We start from the raw sequence: 20010 nt of genomic DNA, 5'->3' as shown, positions 1-20010 counted from the left end.
TTCTAAGTATGGATAATACAGAAAATAAGGTACGCCACATATGCAGTACTCTATATTTGTTTGTTTTCGTTACCCCCTTTGGCTGTCTAGAGCTGGGTTAACAGATTGGGGTATCCTTTCTTTAGCAGCGTTAGAGTACAACTTATTCAAAATTGGTTCATAACTGGATGTGTATATCCTGGTCACTCATATGCAATTTATTCTAAAGTGTATTTCAAAGAAAGATTGACATGTCTAGTTTTAAAAGGAAGTGGTTTTACATACAGCTAGTTGTGTGAAACAAATGTGAGTGTCTGAGACGACATGTATTATCAAACAAGTGGACAGTATCTTAGCACAGTTTTAGTGAGCAGTAGAGACCTCCAAAGAGTGGAGAACAGCCAGACCATTTAAAAAAAAAAAGTTGTAACAAAATTGAATAGTTGTGCATTTGTTTTATGAAGATTACATTCTACAAAGGCCAGCATTTTATGACTCCCCACTACTAACAAAAACAGAGATCTTGAATACAATCACTTGTACAGAGAGATTAGTCAGCCCAAAAAAAAAAAAAAACCCCAACACCCCCTCCCCCCCCACTAGCTGTGTTCTCAGCTATAAGAAAGCATGCAGAAGCTTTATTGTTTTGCTAGTGGTTGTGCAGATTTCAAAGTCAGTCGTAGTACCAATAAACGCATGGGATCATGAAATGGGGCAATGATACGTTGTACTTTCACAGACTATTGATCAATACTTTCCAAAATGTCAAAACAGCCTTGCACAGTATTAACGGATAAAAATTCATTAAGTTAAAGCCAAAACGCAAGAAATAGCACTGTGCATATACAAATAATGTTAACATTGAATACTGTAGAGCTCATTTAAAAATGGCACCACTGGACAATATTTTACAATATGCACATTTATTTGAGGCAGGGAAACTAATGCTCCACAAGTGAAGTGATAATACAGATAAGTGCCTCTATTGGCCATTTATGGTACTTAGTACAATTTAAAACAAACACTTGAAAAGTAAAATGCTATGTAGGACAGGTCTATTGGAAACTAAACCTCTTTAGAGTGGAAAAAATATGGTGCTCCCTCCCCATTCTTAGCCAGACAGTATTGCCGGGGACTGTGCTCATCTTTAAAGCACACTTACTTTAAATTCAGTGCTATTTTCTTTCAGAAATCCGAAGTTGTACTTTTAGATAACAAAAGCATGTGTGTTACCTTACAAACATTCAAAACTGGAAGCTTATGATTCCGGCAAACAATGTTGCATATTAAATAGAAACCAACCAGCAATTATTACTGAACATAAAAAACCTTATTCAATCATAAAAAAATACTATAATTCATCACCACAGACTTTTTTTACATAGTTTATAAATAATAAATAACAGTAGATTACAAATGGATTTATTTTAGCCCAGTTAGGTCTTCTTAAAAAGTATACTATTGTATTACCTCAGACTGACCAAGGTACTGTATCAAGACTACTACTCAAATGTAACTCCTTAAATGGTATGCAGAGCTAGTATCCAATCCAACCTTAAAGCCTTTCCCTAGAAATTAAAGTTAATTTAGTGGCCTGCCCTCTGTAAGGCAGACAAAGGCATAAAGCTATACAGCAGCTGTGACGGGAACACATACACTGCTATCTTACAGAATACTTGGAACTCTCCATAGCACCTCCCAATGGAAGAAACACCTTGAAAAAGAGCAAGCACTAAGAGAAAGCAGCACTGAAGACAGCATCTGGTAAGCACTCTACAAGCAAAGTCCTTTGCCCACCCACCAGTTTTACATTCTTTAATTTTAACAATGTCCCCTAAGGCACGAAAATACCTATGGCTTCAATGCCACAGGAGACATTGATGGCGCCATGCACATTCTTCTTTCCTCAGTAGTTTAAGTAACTTAGTTACTTGCACCATGCATTTTAAATCAAGGCAGGGATTATTTCTCCTTGGCCAAATATTTATGAATATTTACCATATTCCATAGAATCTCCTGGATGAAGGGTGTGGGGAGAGAACTATGCAGTTATGTTAACCATGTTTCACACAGGGTATTTGTATTTTCCCTATTGATAAATATGCTAGTCACCCTAGAAATGTCTGTGTTTTGTTTTAAACACAACAACTTCCAGAACCATAGTGTTCAACTGCAATGACGCAATTACCAGTAGCACTAGAGACAGCCAAGCATTTCTTCCCCTTCTGTGGGAGAAATGGCTGGGGACAGCTGCAACTACAGAGTGGGGGAAATAATTTTACTTTGAGTTAGTGGGAGAAATTAGATATTTACCCCTAACCAGAAATTGTTTATGAAATAATCTAATTTACTACTAAAAAGAATCTGTCAAAGAATAAATGAGTATTTCCAGACATCTCTGCAACCACCACGTGTTTCTCCAGACAAAGTGACCATGACAGTAACAGTACACAGTATTTTCCTAAAAATAACAACACTCATATTGTAAAAAGATGCCTATTCAGGAATCAAAAGGTTTTTTCTTTAAAACAAAGTTAGTATAAACTGAACAGACATCTTGTTTGTAAAATAATCAAAACCAGACATTAATATGGTCTAAAGTGTCCATTAAGGCTAAATCAAAACCATTGGGAAGAGTTGTCAAGAAATAAGATTACATTAATTTCCATTAGTATTTTAATCCTCATGTGAAAGATTCTCAAGGATCGGAATTCTTCATTTCTCTGTAGAAATGTACAGCAAGGAAACAGCACAGCCAAACACTGAGTCAGAACAGATTAATTCACTTAGGTGAGAGATCATCCATCAAAATGAATGAAGAGCATGAGTTTGAGCATGTTACTGGAGATTCTGTGGTAATGCTGCCTTTAGCCAGTGAATCAGAGGAAGAACCAATACTGCTACTACTCCTATCGAGAATATCTGAAGACAAACTGAAGACAAAGGAAAATGGTTACTTAAGAATATGTGAACTATGAATTGGCATACCAAGTTAATGCACTTTAAAAAAAAATATGTAGGAGAGACATACTACCACTCAGCCTTTACTGCAAGACTGGCAGCCCTGAAGACTCCTTATTTTCCTCTAGCATGTTATGGATACATTCATGCTCCTTAAGAGAAAGAGGAGCAGAATTTTTTTTTTTTTTTTTAACATGCATTATAAATTGACACCAAAACTTCAACCAGCTGTAGAATAGAAAAGTCAGTTAATAGAAGTAGTGCCTTTAACAATTATAAGGGAAATAAGGAAATTTTTTTCTGATGAAGATTCCAATGATGCAGCTATTTTGATGCCACTGATTAGCCAGTTTGCTCTCAAATACATCATTCAAAGCGGGATCTTGCAAAATAGTTTTTTCTCATGAAGAAAGTTCTCCCACACTTGAATTTTAAAGGCTATCATGATTCCAGATTTTTATTTGCAAACCGGCACTTCATAACTGTTGAAAAATGCCACAATTCTCGCTTATTCTAGGTGGCTTTCCAATTCTACAAAACTTGGGAAGAAGTTTGTTATTTTAGAACCACTTAATTTATCTGATGTCTCTCCTTGGAAAGAGACAAGACTCAAGCCAGACAAGTCACCTTCCTGTTTATATGAAACAGACATTAGACAGAGATACATCAATAAAATGTGAATGACACATCAATATAATCTTAACTGTGGAATAGCATCATAAGAATTTGGCTTCATGTCAACTACTGGCCTCTGGGAATGCCCAGGAGATATGTGGTACTGTACTATAATTACACAAATATCATTCTGCTCACTATACCATTCTGGAACATCAGGGCACCTAGCAGGTGAGGCAGACAGCAAATTATAGTCAATATTGAGTGATTTCTGCTTTGAGGGAAAGTAAGGACACCACAGAACAATAATTTAATTTACTATGAAGCATCTGGCATGTGAGCAGCAAGGATTCCCTGCCTATTCCAGGTATCAAAAAAGGTTCATGTGAGATGTTTAGATGTGACCACAAAGAGTGAATCACTTATGGGCAGCTTGTCAAATCAGCCAAACAGCAAGCAAGAAAACTAATTCCAGAGAGTTGAGGAACCTTTACTTAGTTTCTACTAGTCTGTAAATGCAAATTATTTAGCACAAGTTAAAATTCCTCTGAAAAACCAAGGTGCTGAGGATTTCTAAATGACCTCCGCTTTGGCTTTTCAGTGTTTATAATACAATATTTTACCATGAACTGAAATCTGTCAGATGTGTAACATCAGGAGAAAGCATGTTGGTAGTTCCTTGGAAAAGTCTCTTTGGCTGACTTTCAGTTTCCATTTCACCTGAGAAAAGTAATTAACAGTCAAACTTGTTTGATTCTGTGAAATATCTTCAGCAGCATAACTTCAAAGTTCTTTCTATCCAAGACTATTTTGGGTGTCCCATATAGTAAGTAATTACATGCACAACATCTTGCACTCTGATCTCGTCAGATCTCTAATTCAGCCAGGTCAGAGCTTGGTAAGAGCCCTAACACTCGTAAAGCTACAGGAAGTGATTTGATTATTCAGTCCACCCGCTGAGTCTGTACTGAACTAATGCTTCAACATTGTTTAAGGGACACAATGCTGCACTGAAAGTGCAGCAAAACAAAGGTTCTGGTCACTCAAGATCTCACAGCACTTTTCATAAGAGTTTGGATCTAGAACCAGTGTCTTGCCAAATTCAAACTCTGATTTCATTCTGCCTATATCAACTCCTTTTGCAGTTTCATTTGCATACTGTATTCTTCATTCCCTGCCCTGAAGTAATGTGTAGTGTTGCACTGTGCTATTAAATAGGTGCTGGGTTCCAACCCCGAAGTGAGCACTCTGCAATGTTTGTTGAAATGTTGAAGAGCAGTTTGCCTCTTGTGCAGTGTCTCATACTCAATATTTTAAAAGGTTATTTGTCAGAGATGTTAAGCTTAAATTGTTATATATTTAGAATTATATAGCTTGTATATGCTTTAAACATGTTTTTAAAAGCAATATAAATGTCAAATGTGATTTAAGAAGGACTCGTTTTTACAGCCAGCTGTATAACTTGTTTAAAACTGGGCTGCTATACGGACCAGTTTCCTGCTTTAGTAAATGGAAATATATGAACTTGGAGCTTCTGGCCATCCGCATATCGTGCTCTTAAATTAAATATTTAAGAGCAGGCAATCGCTCCCATTTTGTTCACTTAAAAAAAAATTATCTATTGTCACAATATCAGTAACTTTGAAAACTTTAAACAGAACGTGTCCATTTTGGACCCAAGAACGCCCTTCTGGATATTAAGACCAATATTGACAAGCATGAAAGCACACACACAAAGCCTAACACAAAAAACATTTGGCACAACACCTGATCATTTCTCCTTCCTCACTGTGAGACAGATTACGTCCTCACCCCCATATAAACCCATTGACTTCTTTATGATTGTAAGTATGAAAGGCAGAATTGGGTCCTATATGTTTAGTATATTATACCAGTGGTGGACAACCTGCGGCCCATCAGGGTAACCCGCTGGCAGGCAGTCAGACCCTCCATTTACATTTGCACGGCCGCCTGCAGCTCCCAGTGTCCGCGGTTTGCTGTTCCTGGCCAACGGGAGCTGCAGGAAGCAGTGTGGGTACAAATGTAAACGAACGGTCTGACAGGCCACAGCTTGCCCACCACTGTCTTGAACTGGGTATCATCCCACAGTATATTTATCAGTTTCTTATACAAAGTTCAGTTATCTGATACTTTAGTATTTTTCAGTTTCTTTTTTATTGCCAGGTTCATGAGATTTTTCAGATGTAGTTTAATTCACTGTCTGCCAGCAAAAGTGTATTTGAAATTTGGGAACTACTTTTTCAGCTTCCAGTTAACTTATAGCAGTTCTAGTGCCAGCTTGGGGAACTAATTGAAAGGCTTCACATTAAAAACATACTATAAATGAACTTTGTGTACATAATGTAGGAGAAATACACTACCACTCAGCCTTTACTCCAAGACTGGCAGCCCTGAAAACTCATTTTCTGGAGCATGCAAGGAATGTTCATTCTCCTTTGATGAAATAATGATGGCTTCCATCATGCAGATTGAAGCTAAAGAACACAGATGTAAAATACTCTGGATCCTCACACAAACTGAGAAGAAAAAGGTCAGACAACTCTTTCAAGAAATGTGAAATTCTACAGGAAGGCTGCATAGTAACATGTATCGTTTTTACCACTAGAAGATATTTTAACAGCTAGCAGCATTTCACGGTTGTACAATATAACACTTTGATATGCCGAGTCTTTCCTATTAGGGATTGTTTCAGTTTAGGGCTATGACTAAACATGTTACCATGTAATAACTGCAGACTAAGAACCACTAAGCAATTTAAGAGTTTAAAATTAAAGAAACAAGAATTATGTATTTCAGGAGGATATGAAGGAATTAGGTGTAGTTAAGGTGACATTTATGATTAGGGACTATTCATAATTAAGGCTAAGATTCTGTCGGATACTTTTAGTAAAAGTCAGGGACAGGTCACAGCTTCTGTGAGTTTTTCTTTTTTGCCCATGACCTGTCCCTGACTTTTACTAAAAATATCCATGACAAAAGTGGGGATCTGCATCTGCAGTTGGGCGGTGGCTATGGTCCCCCACGGCAGCTGCTAGAGGCTACCGGGGAACCCAACAGCTCCCTGCCGGAGACCCTGCAGCTCCCAACCACCACAGGCTGAAGACACAGAGGTCACTGGAAGTCATGGATTTTGTAACTTCCGTGACCAAATCATAGTCTTTAATTCCTAATTAAAACTGGTTTGTGTTTCCAGTAGAAGAGCAAACTCATATTCCAAAAAGCACCAAAGTGGAGTGGGGAAATGGGAAACCTGGCTCCTGCTTGGACTTTACTTGTACTGTGCTTTTGCTTTAAGTGGTCCACTCTAATGTATTTTGGCGTCTTACATTCAGTGAGTTTCACTATGGGTGCTAAACTTCTTCACTGCTTCACATTCCCCCTCAAAACTAGGTAAGTGGCATCTGGAGCAAAGGTAGGGCTGTTTTTTTTTTTTCTTTTAATCAAATTTGAAATAAATTTGACCTGATTTGACAGATTAGAAGTAGGTCAATTTTGCCACTTTTTTTTTTTTTTAAAGCAAACAATGAACTTCACAATTTCATAAATACACACTTAGGGAGAATAAAAGGAGATGTCACTGGTATGGTTGAGTAAGGAAAGATCAACCGAATTGGATGGGAGTAGATGGAGAAGTACTTGCTACATAAGTATTGATAAATTAGTTTTTTTAATCCCTCAGTTTAATGCAGTGTCCATTAATAATAGTATGGAAAATTTTTCTAAATTTTACTTCAACCACCGTCATATTTCTGGTTCAGAAATGCAGATTCTTAAAGGGAAAAACACTATCATGTACTCTATGCTACTTCCATCCCTCTAATTCTCAAAAATATTCATCTTTTGAACTTTCATAGTATAGAACAAACATTTGGTATAATATTTCAAAGATATTCAGTAAAGATATAAAAAGGAATACTTCTAGAATTAAAATAAACTTTCAAAATGTATCACTATACAATGCATTTCCTTCAGAACATCATTTATGGAAGCCAGATATAGTTCTAATATAACAAAAATGGTTAAATACAGAGAGCGCCACAGTACTGTAGTAATCCCAGAATACAGGGCAGACACCAATTTTAATAACTATTTAAATCATCAAGCCAGAAACCTTGATTTAAATAACTGAGTTTTATGATGTTTTGCATTTGTACTTTTGTTATTTTCTTAAGGGCAGGCTGATTCTCATTAACTGGTATCCACTGAACCATGGGGATCTGCAACTAAATATAGCTTTTTATATTAAATTTGGTATTTCTTTTTGCTAACCAGAAGGATACTCTATATTTAAGCAATTAGATAGTTGAATTTATTTTTTTCAGGTTACATTTTATGCTAAATGCATAATTCATAAATTTCTATTTACCAGATTAACTTTTTACTTGTGGTTTGTGTCAAGATCTATTTGGCTAGAAATTCAAATTCTATTAAATGCATAAAACCAGCATTTTTTAAAATAAGACTACCTTAAAATGTTGGCTATGTAAGAGAAAAATCAAAACATGTTTTGTATTTAACAAAAACTGATTTATTAAAACAAAGGAAGTATTATCTGTAGTTAGTGAATTGAATTGATTGGTTGGTTGCGGTCACAATGTCCTTCAAGAGTTTAGAACTGGTAGACCTCATGCTCTCTCACATACTTTTTGTTCATAGAGTGGAAGAGAGAAACAAGCTTTCCTGCTTTTTCAATTCCCAACTAGTTTCTTAACTTTGAATGAAGTAGTAACTGAACTGGATGAATAAGCTAAAAAGAAGAAAATATTCTCTTTATACCCTCAGAAGAGCCAGTCCAAACCTAGCTTAATACTTAGACTCTGGCTCCAGGTGCTTAACCTGACTTCCACCAGTTCGTGGTATAACAGTCTTTAAAATGTGGCAGCAAACATGTACAGCTTAATAATTTTCGTATTTAATTTAAATGTTAGAGTATAAAGTAGCCTTGTAAAGCATAGGGTTGTCAATTTCAAGTTTAATTTTAAATAGGTTTAAAGACATAAGCCTGTATTTAATTTAAATCAAAATCCAATTTTGATTTTTTAAAATGTTTTGATCCACCCTGCCAGAGAATCTAAAAAAGCCTCACAGAAGGTGAAGCATATTTATCTTAGAATTAGTCTTAATTTACAGCTTCCTGCAGCTAAAAATGATTGCCCATCTAGCATAGATTTTGATTTACATCTGATTTTTAGAAGCCAATCTTTCCAGTCTCCAGCCCATTTTTATTAATAGTCAAAGGTGAAAAACATTCCAAGTTTTAAATAGTAAATACAAGTGACTAGTCAGATTTATAAATTAATGTATAGTGTTTTAGGCAAGCCCTTTTGTTTTATTTTACAGCTGGAAGTCTGGATTGTTAAATTCCAATACATCATGGAGGAGCGTGCACTATATTTTGAGGAAAGGCTACTGCTTAGCTTAACATTAGGATTTAAGGGCAGAAAGTCTATCTAGTGACTACAATTCACAACAACATCTCTAAAATATCAGAAGTATTTAAACATACCTTTCCTTTTAATGGGACCAAGAACACTGGGCCTGATACAATTGATTGGACTCTGACTCCTCCTGCTAAAAGAGCCAAGACTGGTATCAATACATTCTAAAAAATTTAAAGCTTGAACAAAATGTTTTATATACTAAATCAATATACAAATCACATTTTAAAAACTGAATTCCTGTTTTAAAACAGTTCTGTACAGTTCAAACACTTAGGCAATTGGGAGTCTGATACTGTAGTTAAACAGAAAAGTTAGCTTTTGAAAGGTGTTGTGTTTCCTTAGAGAAGGATATCTACCAAATGATCTTTGGTAGGCCATTTAATTTATCTTTAAATATGGAAAGTCAGCCTCATTTTATCCATTTGTAAGTTAGATATAATACTGCTTGTATACATCTGGGCGGTTTAAAGATTCTCTATGAAGGACCCAGTCTAATCTAAATTTAAAGAGAATTCAAAGAACGCTAGCATTCAACTTCCTCTTACAAAGTTTAACGTTCAAAGATTTTTGGGTGTGGGGCGCAATGGTGGAGTCTCTAATTTCAACATCAGGGCAGTTTAAAAAAAAAAAGCTCTAAAGATGACCTGTTGACAAAATACTGAAAGGAAACTTCAGCCACCTTTTAAAGCAGGACAAAACTAGAACCATCCAGAAGTCACTTTATTAATGGATTCTAGTTGAGATCACAAATGAAAATTGCTTCAAACCAATTTCCAGGCCTGAATTTTAACACTGAACTGTCTTAAACTGCCAGACTACTATTGAAACTAGGTCAGTATGCATTTGTTACTTTGAGACACTTTGACTTACTTTGAGAATCGCCTTGTCGGACTAGGAATAGGACTTGGAGGTAATCCATTACTACTCACAAACATTTGTAAGGATGGTGAAAAACATTGCTGGGAAAAGAATTACACAGTAAAATACTTCTGCAACTTCCTTTTTAAGTAATCAATACTTTTTCCCACCCCAACCAAAACCCCCAGTGAAAGTAACAAGGCCAACAATACAATAACCTACTGGAAGCTTGAACAGGAAATTAAAACCAAATCCAAGAGCTCTGTAAAACTGAATTTACAAAATATTCTAAAAGCATCACTTCATTCAAATTAACAGTCAAAACGCTTCAAAATAAAAACTCTGAAATCAAAAGTTAAGACAGAGAAAGAAGCATGTTATCCAAATAGGATTTGGTTCCTGTTCTGCCCTTATTTCTAAAAGCATCAGTTCAGAGGACTATATTAATCTTTAAACCACGCTCCAAAAAACAACCCATGCTTATTTAAAATACTCCATATATTTTTCTCGTATTGAAAAAAATTGTAACATGAATTTGGCAACACAGAGTCTGACTCTTTGCATCCATTCTGTGCTCCTGCAGCTGAACTCAGCCCAAGGAGCTGCATGCACACTGATGTTTGTCAAGTTTGCTTTGAGACAGTTGTAATCCTCCCAGTACAAACACTACTATCCAGACAAACAGCCATCACATACACCAGCACTGCTTAGAGCAGGTTTCCCTGACAGTGGTAAAAATACTGTGGCTGTTCTACACTAGCAATAGTGTGAGTGCTAACATTGGTTGAGCTTCCATGATACAGTAGCCATGGAAGAATGTGATTAACTTTAATAAAGACAAGGCCAAGAAATATACATGGTTGCTGATGTCCACCTCAATCTCTATCGGATTCTCACTCGGGGGGAAAAAAGTGGTGCTATGGGGAGGGTCTTTGTCTCCACTCCACCCTTCCCGGGTCTGCAATGAAGAGACCCAGGAACAACGCAGACTAAAGGGAAAGGGCCATCCATTTAAACTTAACATGGCCACAGTTGAACTCCTAATCTTTCCTCCCAAAAAGGCTCCAACGACCCCAAGCTGTCACTGCTGACACCATCACCTTTCCCAGCACTCAGATCTGTAAATTGGGATCTTGGACTCCTCCCTCTCTCTCCTCCATACATATACAGCTTGTATCCAAATCTTGCTGCTTCCTCCACAGTATTTCTAAGATCCATCCTTTTCTTTCTGTTTAGACAGCTTAAGATCTCATCCAGGCCTTCAACTTGATTACCACAGCCGCCTCCCTAGCATCTTCCCTCCCCAAAGCACACAAAATGCAGCTGCTGAAGTCACTCAGCATGGTGAAGGAACCAGCAGGTCAGATTTTGCAAGCTTAGGTAGTAAGTTTTAGATATTGAGAAAAGTCAACAGTAGTTAGATTTAACAATGGTTATAGACTTTTTTCTTTAAAAACAGTAAATTAGTTTGGGGAGTTTAAAAAAAAATCCTTTGCAGTTTATCTTAATCTGAAATTTGTGTTTTCTTTCTTGTTCTTCATTTATCCTACCTTCCCTATTCCCCGGGTGGGTGAAGGTGCTGGGGAAACTGGGATGAAGTCTATTCTCTTTGGAGAGGAAGATTTCTCGGACTTGTCCAAGTCATTGTCACTCTGTAAATACAAAATTTAAGCTGACATAGTACATTGCCTTACAACCTGAGCCACAACATTTCAATGGCCAAATCAGTGGAGCAACTAGAACACTAAACTTATGTTTTCTAAAATTATTTCCCAAGTTATTTCCACTTTTTCCTTAAATCCAATGGTTAAGTGTAGAAGTAGAATAAAAAATTTAAACATCTGTAAAGAGATTACCAGACTCAAGCTTTCCTCCCATGACTGGCTTATCTGCATTGCTGTTTGCACTTCCCTAAAACACAAAAAATCCCATCAGTGGCTACAAAGATGACAAGTCTGGCTACTTTTTTATTTAGTTTGTCACACTCACCTTTCATGTGCTGTTTCTCTGTTCATTAAATCCACTCCTTCCTCCTGCAGAAGATAAGTGCTATAAGCTTTCACAATATTTAGTTCATCATGGTACTCAAAGCTGAATGAACTCTTCCTAGTTCAGTCAGCTGCCTTTAGAATTTAAACAAGCAGGAGTAACACTCCAGAAGAAAAGGCCTGTCATCCATCCCAACTCACCACTTCTCCCTGTTCATCCCAGAGCCCCATAGCTAGACCATAACAATAGCTTTATAAGTGCTGAAGCACTTCAATATGAAGAAAGAACAAGCCCTGGGAGGACACCACTCCAGACTGTAGGTGACACTGTAGGTTAGGGGATGAACCAGAGCTAAACTGATCTAATGGAGAAGGAATGCCAGCAGTGTCATTTCCATATCAAATACTGCATGAAGAGAAGGAAAAGTTAAATGTTTTGATAAAATATCACATCTGAAGTAGAACAATGCAATTTACCCTTCTGATTTGATGAAGTCTGCTGCTAGGGATTCGAATTGGAGATGATGACAGCAACTAGAAAAGAGTAAACATCCACTTCTCAATCATAAATCAGTAGTCTGCATACAGCCTATTCTCAGTCACCCATGTTCTCTTTAAATTAGAATTAAGATAGCCAAGTGTCAATAAGTGCTCAGAACTCAGACCACATTATAGTAAGATGATAGTTGACCTTGGTAAGAAGAGAGCACTAGCTATTAAGAAAGGTGGGGCACTGCAATAAGAATGTGAGCACGAGTTAGAATTGTGGTTCTCAACCAGGGTTATGCATATCCCTGGGGGTACGCAGATGTCTTTCAGGGGGTACACCAACCCATCTAGATATTTGCCTAGTTTTACAACAGGCTACATAAAAAGCACTAGCCAAGTCAGTACAAACTAAAAAGTTTCATACAGACAATGACTTGTTTATACGGCACTATGGACTATACACTGAAATGTAAGTAAAATATTTATATTCTAATTGATTTATTCTATAATATGGCAAAAATGAGAAAGTATGCAATTTTTCAGTAACAGTGTGCTGTGACATTTATATTTTTACGTCTGATTTTGTAAGCAAGTAGTTTTTAAGTGAGTAGTACGCAAGACAAATTAGACTTCTGAAAAGGGTCCAGTAGTCTGAAAAGGTTGAGAGCTACTGAGTTAGAACATTACAAAATTAACTTTGTACTTAAAAGTGGTAAGATTTTGTTCACAAACCTTAAACCCAATAATTTATCTCAGATAATCTATAGAGATGAAGTCAAATCAAATGGTATCACAAATTTTCAGACGTGCCAGTGGGAAAAGTTGTAGGGAATTTAAATATTGGAAATAGCCCTTTGCAGTAAACTTAACCCCTTTGGGGCAAAGACTTGTAGCTAGGTCTGTACAGCACATAGATCTAATCGAGGGCTTTGGGCATTATCATAAAATAAGCATTTACTATGATTACTAACAATATTAAGCACAGGGCAGACAGTGAAGTGACAGCTCCATAACAAAAAGCTTAGAACCAGAATTCTATCACTCTTTTCCTAGGTTGAATATAAGACAGAGGCAATAGATATTTTATAGATTTTTAGGACCTTTTGAGTCCCATAACCTCTCTAAAGAACCAAGACCTAATCTTTACTTCCGGGCTCCGCTCCAAAGCCCTGGAGCAGCTCCAGAGCAGTAGAGCTGTAGGTTTTTGCCTGGAGCACGGCTCCAAAGCCCTGTTTACTTCCTATAAAAACAGGAAAAAGAAAATGATTTTAGCTGAAAAACAGTAATGATATTTTCCGTGATTTGTCCAAGTTAACAACTGATTGGGAAACACGTAAGAGTGACCTACAAACTTCTTTGAAAAGTGAAATAAATTACAGGACTGTATGCTGAAAGCCCCAAACAGTAATGAGTAGAGTAACATTCAGCATATGAATTACTTTAAAATTACCTTCTCTTAATCTGATCCTGTGAAGCCAGCTGTCCACCTCTAGCTCTAGACACCCTACCAGAGAGTCAAGTAAATGGAAGGTTTTTGGGGTGTTGTTTTTTAGACACAGTTCAACTGTGCAAGGTTATTTTAAAATGAGACTGCAATTACTCTTTCCCACAGGCAAATTCCATGCATTGAGCTTTGAGACCAGAAGAGATGCTGGGTTCCACTCTGTTATGGTATCCCAACTACAGGCAATTTTAACCAAAACAAAAAGACAGGGTATTAATCAGTAATACGCTTTGTGAGGTATCCTGCTTACATCTAGAAAATGTCTTATTTTTCAGAGGAAATGTGCAAGTAATTAAAAGAAATCCATTTTCCAGCCAGGAGGTCCATAAGAATATTTCAGAACAGCTTTAAATGAAGTTTAAACTTTTTATTTCCCCTCACTCAATTACACATTGTTGAGGTGTGAACACTGTGTTTAAGATTACTTACCATACTGTGACGGTTCATAACCGTTGTACTGTTCCTGCGGGTTCGCAACACATAAGGCTGAAAAACCTGTGAATTATCACTGAAAGAGATTACAATAGTTACTTTAACTTAAGGCACACATCAGTTATACAATCTTTTTGTATTACATTTTTCAAGATACTGACATTTTCCCATTTTAATTGGCGTAGTACTTCAAAAACTAAAGGTAAGGGCATGGGGGATACTAGCACGTCATCTTTGAAGAGCTAGACTCAAGTTTCTCTCTAGCTGAGTGAAATTAGTGGTCTCATTCTACTTTTCAGTATCTGAAACGCTAGTGTTTTTTGTTAAACTGCTCAGGGGCCTTTTGTAGACAGCCATCTTCCTTAAGTCTTTAAAAAAAACAGCTACAGATATGATCTTCAGAAAAGGTTTGGTTACACATTTCTAATTACGGTGTGGTATTCAGCAGATCAGTCCCCAGGACTGAGATTAGCAAGCAGACGCTAGGCTGGGACTCACACTCTTGCTTCCCCCAACTAGGGTTTATACAAGAGGTTTGAAGAGGTTACAGTTAAACTGAGCCTAACCTACATGGAGAACCTGGGGAATTATATGGAATTAGTTGTCCATAAGCAGCAACAAAAAGTGAAGCAACTACTGACAGTATGGAAGGGGAGTGCCTGTCTTGCTTGCTCATCCAAAGGCTTAGTGCACCCCACAAAAACACCGTATAATTGACTCATTTCAGGGCTAGCCCAAAGCATTATGGAACTCCTGATTGCACAGCGCACTGCATCATGGTTGGGAGGAGCCACTTGTGGACATTCTCCTAGCTGGAGACTGTACTCAAGTTGGAATAAGGATCAGTTGAATAAGCATCAAGACGGGGAAAGACGGGTTGATAGATCCATTAGATCCATCCCCTCACCTGACGGGAGGGAAGCAACCATCAAAACCCATAGCTTCCTCTCAAACATGGGGAAGACAAGCCACTGGATGGTAGGAAGATGCCACGGCAGGGCCCCCATCTCACCTGAGACCGGGACTGGGCACACGCCAGGCCAAAGTCTCTCAACCCAAGCTTATGGATCATAGATGCGAGGGAGGGGGCGGCTACCGCTCCCCCCGGCTCGAAGTGGTTTACATTGTATATAGCGTTTGGTTCAATGGCTCTCAGCACCCCCACCATATAAATTGCACCTCAGCCCGGGGATGAGGGGGTATGGGGGGGGGCAGGCCCGGGTCTCTACCCTCAGCCCGGGGATGAGGGGGTATGGGGGGGGGCAGGCCCGGGTCTCTACCCTCAGCCCGGGGATGAGGGGGTATGGGGGGGGGCAGGCCCGGGTCTCTACCCTCAGCCCGGGGATGAGGGGGTATGGGGAGGGGGGGGGCAGGCCCGGGTCTCTACCCTCAGCCCGGGGATGAGGGGGTATGGGGAGGGGGGGGGCAGGCCCGGGTCTCACCTCAGCCCGGGGATGAGGGGATATGGGGGGGGGGGGCAGGCCCGGGTCTCACCTCAGCCCGGGGATGAGGGGATATGGGGGGGGGGGGCAGGCCCGGGTCTCACCTCAGCCCGGGGATGAGGGGATATGGGGAGAGGGGGGGCAGGCCCGGGTCTCACCTCAGCCCGTGGATGAGGGGATATGGGGAGAGGGGGGGCAGGCCCGGGTCTCACCTCAGCCCGTGGATGAGGGGGTATGGGGGGGGCAGGCCCGGGTCTCACCTCAGCCCGGGGATGAGGGGGATATGGGGGGGGGCAGGCCCGGGTCTCACCTCAGCCCGTGGATGAGGGGATATGGGGGGGGGGGGGGCAGGCCCGGGTCTCACCTCAGCCCGGGGATGAGGGGATATGGGGGGGGGCAGGCCCGGGTCTCACCTCAGCCCGTGGATGAGGGGGATATGAGGGGGGGGGCAGGCCCGGGTCTCACCTCAGCCCGGGGATGAGGGGATATGGGGGGGGGCAGGCCCGGGTCTCACCTCAGCCCGGGGATGAGGGGATATGGGGGGGGGGGGCAGGCCCGGGTCTCACCTCAGCCCGGGGATGAGGGGGTATGAGGGGGGGGGGCAGGCCCGGGTCTCACCTCAGCCCGGGGATGAGGGGGTATGGGGGGGTGCAGGCCCGGGTCTCACCTCAGCCCGTGGATGAGGGGATATGAGGGGGGGGGCAGGCCCGGGTCTCACCTCAGCCCGTGGATGAGGGGGGCGCTGTTCGATCTCCTCAAGCTCCCCCCGTCGCTCGGGGCCGGCGCGCTCCCCGCCGGCAGCTCCAGGTCCAGCTCCATTTTCTCTTGAGCCATCGCGGCGGCTCCGGCTGCTCCCGCTCCGCCGCGAGGCCCATTCACTGGGGGCGGCCGCAGCGGCTCCTCATGCCGCCCCCTGCCCCTGCCCCGACCCGGCCCGGCCGCCCCTACAGGCCCCGCAGAGGCCGCTGCAGGCAGAGGCCGGGGGCGCTGCGAGCCCGGCGAGCGGGGCGGCACCAGCAGCGCCCCATGCTGGGGAGACGAGAGGGGGCGGCTCCTCCCCCCAGCCGCCGCTTCCTCGGCTCCTCTCGGCGCCCTGCGCGCGGGGCCGGCCTTGCCGCCTCCTCGGGGAAACAAGCGACCCGGCCTAGAGACCCACCACACCGAACGCGCCGCCGCTGGAACACTGCGCATGCGCCACACGCAGCCGGCAATGGGGGGCAAAAGCTGGTGTGCTGTAACTGCGCATGGGCTGTGTAGCTGCATCATGCCACTACGCATGCGTAGAAGAGCCGCGTCCGCCCAGCTTTGATTTCAAGGAGAAGCCCAGGCGCCTGGGCAGGGCGGGTTCGCTGATTGGCTGAACAGGGAGGGCGTGTATTTGAAATGGCCCAATAGGCAGTAAGAAATGTGACGTTGTGGAATGGTTGGAGCCCGAGTTTTTGAATTTTGGATATATGGACGTGGGTTCGAATCCCACTATTACCACTAGTCCCTTGTGGCATTTTTTTGGAACGTGCTAATTAGGGGTTCTGCTTGTGCAATATTTTTACTATATTATCCATGATGGCAACACCTCATAGCAGCTTTCCTGTGGTTTACTCTACTAGACTAGAATATGACCATAGCCACATCACATAGTCTGGTGGCAAGTATCAGAGGGGTAGCCGTGTTAGTCTGAATCTGTAGAAGTGAGGTTCTTACCCACGAAAGCTTATGCTCCCAGTACTTCTGTTAGTCTCAAAGGTGCCACAGGACCCTCTGTTGCTTTTTATAGTCTGGTGGAGCACCTTTGTGTATCCAGCCAATCTGGTAGGTGTATAAATGATTGCCAAAGACGACAGACATCATCAGGGATTTGGGGCACTAGTGGGGCACAATTTAGCCCTCATCTTCAGGAATTTGCTACAAAAATTTGCCAAAATGTGTACAATGTGATTCCTGCAAGGATTTCTCATGTCGTTTTTGGCTGTATGTGATCATATCCTTTGTTGGCCAAGCAAAGAAAAGTCAAACATTCAACTTGATTGCATTTCTATCTTTGTCTGCCTGCCCTGTAACATGTTAAGTGAGGAACATCACATCCACTAGTATGCAGTATGGTTTACCAGCACCTTTATGAAGATGCAGCAAAGAGTCCCGTGGCTTTTATATACTAACAGACATATAGGAGCATGAGCTTTTGTGGGTGAATACCCACTTCTTCGGATGCATGTGAAGATGCTGTCTTTTTCTCCAAAATCTCAGTGTTGGTTTTTTTTTTTTTTTTTTCTGAATCTGCGGGAAGCCTGGAACAATTGTTCCGATAGGGTTGCCAACTGTCTAATCACACAAACTCAAACACCTTTGCCCTACCCGTTCCCTTCTCCCAGGCCTCAGCTCACTCACTCCATCATCCCTCCCTGTGTTGCACGCTCTCCCACACCCTCACTTAGGCTTGCCAACCCTCCAGGATTGGCCTGGAGTCTCCAGGAATTCAAGATTAATCTTTAATGGAAGATTATGTCATGTGATGAAATCTCCAGGGATACATCCAACCAAAATTGGCAACCCTACTCACTAACTTTTACTGGTCTGGGGCAGGGGGTTGGGGTACAGGCTCTGGGCTGGGTCCAAGGGGTTCAGAGTATGGGAGGGGGCTCCTGGCTGAGCGTGGGACAGGGGGTGTAGGGTGCAAATTTTGGGAGTGCTCCACCTGCCCCCACAGCTACCATTGGCCACAGTTCCCAGATAAATATCCATGACAACAGCTATATACAAAAAGGAGTATGTGTCATATGAGGATTCATAGATAGATATATAAACAGTTATGTATGACCATAGATACATGGATGAGTATATATTTATGGTAATAAGCAGATAAATAGCTATAAGGATATATAAGATGATAGGTAAATATAGATACAGGAGTAGGTATCACAATATATAGAGAAATAAGTTTGGCATAAATAAATATTTTAGGGGTTTGTACTGCCAAACATCACTGTAGTATCTGAGTATCCTCCATATGAAATAGACTATCAATAATGAAGTCCCTAACGGACTTAATGGAGTCTCTACTTCTTTTTCCTTATCAGATTATAGGAAGATCTATTTAGGTAGCTGTATTAAGGGTAGGTAGGTGGTTGATGTGTTATGTTGTTTATGCTGGAAGAGGTTTAGCAAACAGAAAAGTTTTGAGCATTTAATAAAAGAGTCAGGATTTGTCTAATCTTTGGAAGATAGCTTCACCGCTCAGAATGCTTTGTCTCCAGCTTTTACACGCTTCCACTATTGTCAACTCTTAGAATTTCATTGACAGTCTCATGCTGATTGATATTTTTCTTCAAGCTGCAGCTCCTGAAGTGATGTGCTTATGGTTGAGTTTTTTAAAAAGGCATTTGTTATAAGAACATAAGAACGGCCATACTGGGTCAGACCAAAGGTCCATCTAGCCCAGTATCCTGTCTTCCACCAGTGACCAATGCCAGGAGTTTCGGAGGGAATGAACAGAACAGGTAATCATCAAGTGATCAATCCCCTGCCGCCCATTCCCAGCTTCTTGCAAGCAGAGGCTAGGGACACCATCCCTGCCCATCTTGGCTAATAGCCATTGATGGACCGTTCCTCCATGAATTTATCTAGTTTTTTTTTTTAAGCCTGTTAGCATCTTGGGCCTTCACAATATCCTCTGGGAAAGAGTTCCACAGGTTGTCTTCATGGTTGTGGAAAAAGCTTGCAAACATGACCCCTAAACACTAAGAACCCAGAGGCTGATATATAGGTATGTAGTATGGCAGTAGATGGATAGATAGATAGATGAGCGGGAACATGGCCACAATACATGGGGTTATATCACTTGATTCTTATGAAAAGTGCCCTGGGATGTTTCGTGCCCCTGTCAGGTAAATTCCACAGCTTAATTATATATTGCATTCGTGAGACAGCAGCTCCCAGACCACTGAGTTCCTGCCTCCAGCCCACGGGCTCCCAGCTAACAATCCATAACAAAGTCCCACTGGATCTGCATGGGTCAAGCACAGCCCATCAGCACTGGGGAGGGGGACATGCACACACAGTAGACCACTTCATACTTGGCCTATTCCGTTCGTGCCCTCTGAAGCCTCTGGCCCTGGCTACCAGACTAGCGGGACCATTGGTCTGACCCACAACGGCCATGCCTATGGTCTTACCCACTTTCGCGAGGCGTTGGTGTATTGCGCAGGCGCAATGGCAACTCAGGCCATTACTACGGTTACACTGCGCATGTGCGGACACCTCTTGACTGTTGCGTCTGTCAGTCA

The 20010-nt window shown here is 41.3% G+C and overlaps 1 protein-coding gene and 2 non-coding genes across 11 annotated transcripts; all 3 read right to left on the bottom strand.

Moving 5' to 3' along the window:
- Positions 1 to 885: 885 nt before the first annotated feature.
- Positions 886 to 19923, bottom strand: LOC101941493 (PABIR family member 2). Of its 9 annotated transcripts, XR_010590447.1 has the most exons (11): positions 16449 to 19923; positions 14286 to 14364; positions 12341 to 12397; positions 11865 to 11908; positions 11732 to 11786; positions 11426 to 11527; positions 9888 to 9976; positions 9083 to 9147; positions 5937 to 6092; positions 4179 to 4275; positions 886 to 2912 (listed from the first exon to the last, which is right to left on the bottom strand). XR_010590447.1 is itself a non-coding variant. In XM_065557343.1 (10 exons), exons 1-10 carry the CDS (start codon positions 17006 to 17008, stop codon positions 2762 to 2764), a joined length of 1299 nt encoding a protein of 432 aa, XP_065413415.1. In that variant the 5' UTR covers positions 17009 to 19923; the 3' UTR covers positions 886 to 2761. The 9 variants fall into 9 exon arrangements, 6 of the variants coding, with proteins under 6 accessions (XP_065413415.1, XP_065413416.1, XP_065413420.1 ...); XR_010590449.1 differs by lacking the exon at positions 11732 to 11786; XM_065557343.1 differs by lacking the exon at positions 5937 to 6092.
- On the bottom strand, positions 2992 to 3140 carry LOC112058715 (small nucleolar RNA U109). Its single transcript, XR_002887864.2, has one exon. It is a non-coding gene; the product is annotated as a small nucleolar RNA U109 (small nucleolar RNA).
- Positions 5915 to 6043, bottom strand: LOC112058716 (small nucleolar RNA U109). The gene has a single exon (XR_002887865.1). It is a non-coding gene; the product is annotated as a small nucleolar RNA U109 (small nucleolar RNA).
- Positions 19924 to 20010: the final 87 nt, after the last annotated feature.

Source organism: Chrysemys picta, chromosome 9 (assembly GCF_011386835.1).
Source record: "Chrysemys picta bellii isolate R12L10 chromosome 9, ASM1138683v2, whole genome shotgun sequence".
Taxonomy (NCBI): Eukaryota; Metazoa; Chordata; order Testudines; family Emydidae; genus Chrysemys; species Chrysemys picta.
This window is presented reverse-complemented; position numbering and strand designations above follow the sequence as displayed.